Below are 5734 nucleotides of genomic sequence, written 5' to 3' on the forward strand. Positions count from 1 at the left end.
AGACGAGCACAGCCAAAGCGTTGCATAGCAAACGATCTTATACACTCTTGTTTTTGCTCTGCGGTGTTCCTTTAATGCACTCAAAACACATTTCTATCGCTGAATATTTAAGCGGGCGGGTGAGAAAGAGGAGAAGGAATGTATGTGTGTTTGAGGTGATTGGTCTGCAACATAACAGAGGGGAAATCAGTGGGGGAGTAATTGCACTTTGCATGACACAATGAATCTGATGACACACTGTGACTGAGGAAAAGCATTAACAGCGAAAAACTCAGGTACGTGCACAATACCTGCACGCTCCACTTGAAATGATTGTTAATAAATGTACAAACACAGCAAGGGATCTCAAATAAAACGACATATACATCTCAATAGAGCATGGGAGTTCATTTAATTCCCGAGACCACCGTGAACTGAGCTTTCGTTTGGAAAAGTGGTGGAGTGACGGCTAAATGTTTCCATCCAGTGGAGGTAATAGACACTGCACATATTTCCATCGGCACATTTTGTGTCAAACGCTGTGAAAACAAACAAAATGACCATATTGGAAGAAAAAAAATGTGTTACCTGCTGCACACTTATGAATCCACCATACTGGGTGTTCTATTACTACCTGACATCATTTTATAATGATTTGGCTTCCAATTTAAATAGTTAGCGGTGTCCCTCTAGCGTTTGTTTGTTGTGGGACACGCGAATGCGCAGACAGACCGCCGCTGGTCTCTCACTAGCGGGCGTGGTTGAAGGCGCGCATGCGCAGTGGAGATGCAGTCCGCAGTGGATGCGAGGATGTTGTGTTTGTGACGATAACAATGTGAATGAAAAAAACTCCCTAAAAACTAATAACAATGACGAAATAACTGATCTAGGACAAGTAGCGGTCGCGAATTCATACCGTACTACGCAGAAGGCCATGTAAGTCTTGTCATATTAGGACTGTGCAACCGAAATTATATTGTTTCTAATATGAAAAAAAAAAAAAAAAAAAAAAAAAAAAAAAAATTGTGACGCTTGCAGTCGATAAGAAGACCGCCCGATGCGGCTAACTACACTGCTACAGTGTGCGATAGCATGAGGTTGTTTATAATATTAATAACGGCGCACAGTTAAAGCGATGCAACATTTTCACTTTACTGTGAAGATGTTTATTAAAACTGAGATGACGTCTGCTGCTACTAAAAACAAATAGATCGGTTCGCATTAAATATCAGAACGATACTTCGAGCTGTTATGGCTGTCCTTATCTTTTTATGTCAGACGTCCTTTGAGATCAAGCGACCTTGCAAGTAAGGTTTTCTAAAACCATGTGGAAAAAGACAGCTGTGGAAACTATGTCTTGAGGTTATGAGGTCTCAGGCTTTAGAAATGAAACATGCAGTTAAATTAACGGAGCTGTCAACGCTTTCAAAATCTTGTTATATTGAGTAACTTAAGCGTAAATTAGACTTAAAGAAATGCCAGTACTTGAATATAAATGACCTAAAACCCTTTAATACCAGTTTGGACTAGGAACTACAAGGTTTGAGAGAGACTGTTATGTATGCATATTACAGTAACCTGACTATTAATTTAAATCAACTTTGATTTTAATTTTTTTAAAATCTATCTTTTTTTATTAAGTGTAATGTCTTAAAAAAAACAGTAAAATAAACCTATCCAATCAAATGAGAATGTTCCTGTTCCAAATTTACAATCTGCAACTGACTAACGTTAGTAAGTATCAAATCATGGTTTTGCTGTGGCATTAACTAAATTGTCCTGTTTTAAAAGGCATTACTCCCAGAAAGAAAATTTAATCTCGTCAAACCATACTTTAAGTTGAATTAACTGCAAAAGAAAGCTTGTATAAAGAGTGAGTTCAAATGCATGCTGAATTTTCACAACTGTAGAGTCAGTTAGGTGAACACACCATGGAAATCCATATAATCCACTCATTTTGTTTTGTGTTACAGATCATTTTAAGCCCAGCCAGCTGGCCGCCCACCCTGTGTGACCTCTGGAAAGGCTTGTTAGAAGCACTATGGGGAACACAAGCAGCGAAAGGGCCGGCATGGGCCAGGAAAAGGCCCACAGAAGGGATAGTCGAGGAACCAAGGAAGGAGACCGTCCTAAAATCCTGATGGACAGCCCAGAGGATGCTGATATTTTTCATGGGGAGGACATCAAAGTATGTGTTGGCTCGCATTATCTGTTCATTTATGAAGAATAGGATGATAACGTGTTCTGTCTTTTCTTTTAGGCACCTTTAGAAAAAGAGGAATTCATCGACTGGAGACCAGACCTGGAGACCAATGATAAGGTTCTAATTCTAGATCAACCCACTGTATTTCGGTGGACAGGAGCTGGACGGGAAGTCTATATTTCTGGCTCTTTTAATAATTGGACCAATAAGATTCCTTTGATAAGGAGGTATGTAAGAGTTAACATTAACAGAAACTATTAAAACATTTTTCTTAATTTGAAGTCATTATTGTGTTAAATGAGAAAAGCATTGGGTACTATCATTTTAATGCATCATTATTTCCATAATTAATCACACCTAATTAACATGTTAAATTGACAGCCTTACTAAATAGTAGTAAAAAATATAAAATGAATAATAATGTTAGTAAAATGAAAACTGATCATATAAAATAAAAGTTCATTCAAAATACTGATAAAAATATAATAGTATATAAACGTAGCACTGGTACATAAGTCTTCTGCTAAAGTTATTCTACTGATATCTTTAAGATAAACCTCAAATCCTGGTCATTTAACATACATTTTGACTCGTTTCTTCAACAGTCAGAACAACTTTGTGGCGATTATGGATTTGCCTGAGGGTGAGCACCAGTATAAATTCTTTGTGGATGGACAGTGGACACATGACCCAGCAGAGGTAATGGAGACATCAATCATCATCGGCCTCCGTTTGTACTTTAAAACCAACACAACACTGACCTTTTCTTCTCTTTAGCCGGTGGTGACCAACCAGCTCGGCATAGTCAACAACGTCATCCAGGTGAAGAAGACAGACTTTGAGGTGTTCGATGCACTCATGGTGGATTCACAGAAATGCTCTGACATGTCAGGTTAATGCAACCAGCCGTCTTCTTATCTTTTTTACAGCCATTCAATTATAAGAAGCTGGAAATGATCTGCTACATAATTTAGGATTACGCAGAAGTGGTTTTAAAAACAATCAGTCATGGGTTGTTGTGACGCATTGTTTTTATTGATTATAGACCTGTCCAGCTCTCCTCCTGGACCGTACCATCAGGACGCTTATGTTCCCAAACAGGAGGAGAAGTTCAAATCTCCACCCATTCTGCCCCCTCATCTCCTACAGGTCATCCTCAATAAGGACACAGGCATCTCTGTGAGTATGAGTATCTGGTGATTGGATTCCATACTGTACCATATTAATTTCCCAAAGCAGGGAAAATGCAGATGGAATTGCAATGTCTCAGAATTTATATATCAAAAGTAAGGCTGTACAATTAATAAAAAAAAATCTCACTATATGAGGACATTCCAGATTAAGTTCTACAACTACAAACCACCAAAATAAATGTTTGGTTTAACTTAAAAAAAAAAAAATGATGAAGAGAAATGTATTACTATTGTGTAGTAAAACATACTTCTTAAAATAATAATAGTAATAATAATAATAATAATACAACTTTTGTGAAATATCTCACATTCATTCTTTTAAACCCAGTTTTAAAATGGTTAATTAATTTGCATTTAATATTACAGACTCTAGAAAAATCAAAACAGACAACAAAGAAATGACGAAAATCCAATAAAACGGAATTTAGGGGAAAATATTTATAATTGTTAATTATTGGAAAATTGATAGAAAACTAATTTAAAACACAGTTTTTTGTTTTTTATTATTATGTTTAACACAATTGTACTTTACTTAAGAATCAATACAACTTTAGAATCTATAATATCATCAACTACTATAGTTCTGCTTTGCTCTAACATATATAATCTATTATTTACTATTATTATATATCGTATTCGATTAAATAATGTTGCTCTTTTATAGAGTAAAGACTTTACAAAAAGAAAAAAAATTGAGTCATTATTTAATTTGTTTTGAAGTGAATAGGTTGAAATGATCACAGTCATCTGATTCATTAGTGATTTAATTAAATTTGCGTTATTTAAAAAGTCACTGAAAATTGATATTAAAAAAGTCACAACATTTAGCTTGCGACAAAGTGGAAACACAGTATTCCCTCCGCAATAAACTACCATTTTAAATGAGCATAAATTCAAATCTATAAAATAGATCTGTCTGCATGACAGAGAAACCCAGATTGGGAGTCGTAATTTAAATAGAATAATTGTTTTAATTTTATTTTTACACTTTATTACTTAGAGAGTTTAATTTGCATAATTGCATTGTAAGCTTGTCATCAATCGAAATGAGTTCAGGCTAATGGAAAGACGTTCTTGTTTCCTAACAGTGTGATCCAGCTTTGCTCCCTGAGCCCAATCACGTCTTGCTTAATCACCTGTACGCTCTGTCCATTAAGGTAAGAAACCAACTTAAAGAGCTCTGTGAGATCAACTGCTATTGATTTCAAGTCTGTTCTGATGACTGGATCTCCTCCGGCTCTCTGACAGGACGGCGTGATGGTTCTGAGTGCCACACATCGGTATAAGAAGAAATATGTCACAACCCTGCTGTACAAGCCAATCTGAGAAAAATGCATTTCAACACACAACTTACATGACCTCTGTCTTGCTTGGCTGGTTTATATAGTATGTATTACTGTAAATAGGGATGTACAGAGATGCACTTTAGAGGTAAATCCCACCTTATTGGGTATAAACTAATCAGAAACGTAGAAATAGCTTAGATTTACAGGATAGTTAAGCACATATCTGCTCTTTTGGAGTTTGGTACACTTTTAAACACACATAGTAGGAAGAGATGTGTTGTTGAATGTGAAAATGAGTGTAAATAGAGCTTGACTCGTTTGTTTAATTTAGTGTTTAAATTATTAAATGTGTGTGTAGGTAAATATTAATATATTATTGGGTAGCATAATGATGCAATTTTATCGCTCAGAAAAAGGCCAGTTATCAGCAGTTTGTATTTGGGGCCAAATATATAAAAACTGCAGGGTTTAAGAAACTTTGTTTCACTCGAGAAACTAATTCCACTTTTTCAATTCCATGAAAAAAGTTCATATTTTTAATCCATTGTTTTTATTTATTTATTTTTAATCTTCTGCATTTTTAGTAGAGCAGAACAAAATAAATATTGCAGAAGTCTTGACTTGATGTAACTCTTAATCTCTGTTATGTTCTTTGAAATCAAATATCACTTTGAATAAACGATTCACCCAATTTAATTTTGTTGTTAGTTTTGTTCCTTGGACATTCTGTGTAAGCAGCATATTCAAAATTTCGGGACTTTTAAAACATATTGGAAAAACATCTTGATATTTTGAAATCGTCAGGATATTATGTGCAGGTATATCGCCCTTGATTATTTATATAGTTGTGTTGGCATATAATGGATGGCATGGACTAGATGAGCTGATAGAAGATCTCTTTTGTGTTTCATCTGAATCATTTGTAAAAGCAGGATTTTGAGAATTATAGTCATACCTCACAGGATCAGGATTAGACTAAATCTGTTATTGTGTAAAACCACTGGCTAATGCAAATTGGCTAATAAGCAAGCCAACATGTTATCATGTTTATCCACAGATGCTGTCAAGTTCAT

The 5734-nt window shown here is 35.3% G+C and overlaps 1 protein-coding gene across 4 annotated transcripts; it reads left to right on the plus strand.

The window, feature by feature from the left end:
- The first annotated feature begins 672 nt into the window (after nt 1-672).
- LOC109097852 (5'-AMP-activated protein kinase subunit beta-1-like) lies at nt 673-5352 on the plus strand. Of its 4 annotated transcripts, none has more exons than XM_042764862.1 (8): nt 673-814; nt 1953-2167; nt 2240-2409; nt 2788-2881; nt 2960-3074; nt 3228-3361; nt 4464-4532; nt 4624-5352. In XM_042764862.1, the coding sequence occupies exons 2-8, from the start codon at nt 2021-2023 to the stop codon at nt 4699-4701; spliced, it is 807 nt and encodes a 268-aa protein (XP_042620796.1). In that variant the 5' UTR covers nt 673-814; nt 1953-2020; the 3' UTR covers nt 4702-5352. The 4 variants fall into 4 exon arrangements, with proteins under 4 accessions (XP_042620796.1, XP_042620797.1, XP_042620795.1 ...); XM_042764863.1 differs by having other exon boundaries at nt 678-814; nt 1945-2167; XM_042764861.1 differs by having other exon boundaries at nt 755-915; nt 1945-2167.
- The last annotated feature ends 382 nt before the right edge of the window (nt 5353-5734 follow it).

Source organism: Cyprinus carpio, chromosome A10 (genome assembly GCF_018340385.1).
Source record: "Cyprinus carpio isolate SPL01 chromosome A10, ASM1834038v1, whole genome shotgun sequence".
Taxonomy (NCBI): domain Eukaryota; kingdom Metazoa; phylum Chordata; class Actinopteri; order Cypriniformes; family Cyprinidae; genus Cyprinus; species Cyprinus carpio.

Bases quoted from the DNA above. Each gene is read 5' to 3' on its own strand.
- LOC109097852 (XM_042764862.1), top strand. From the start codon at position 2,021: ATGGGGAACACAAGCAGCGAAAGGGCCGGCATGGGCCAGGAAAAGGCC. The intron at 2,168-2,239 runs GTATGTGTTGGC...CTTTTCTTTTAG, and splicing joins TTCATGGGGAGGACATCAAA to GCACCTTTAGAAAAAGAGGA. The intron at 2,882-2,959 runs GTAATGGAGACA...TCTTCTCTTTAG, and splicing joins GGACACATGACCCAGCAGAG to CCGGTGGTGACCAACCAGCT.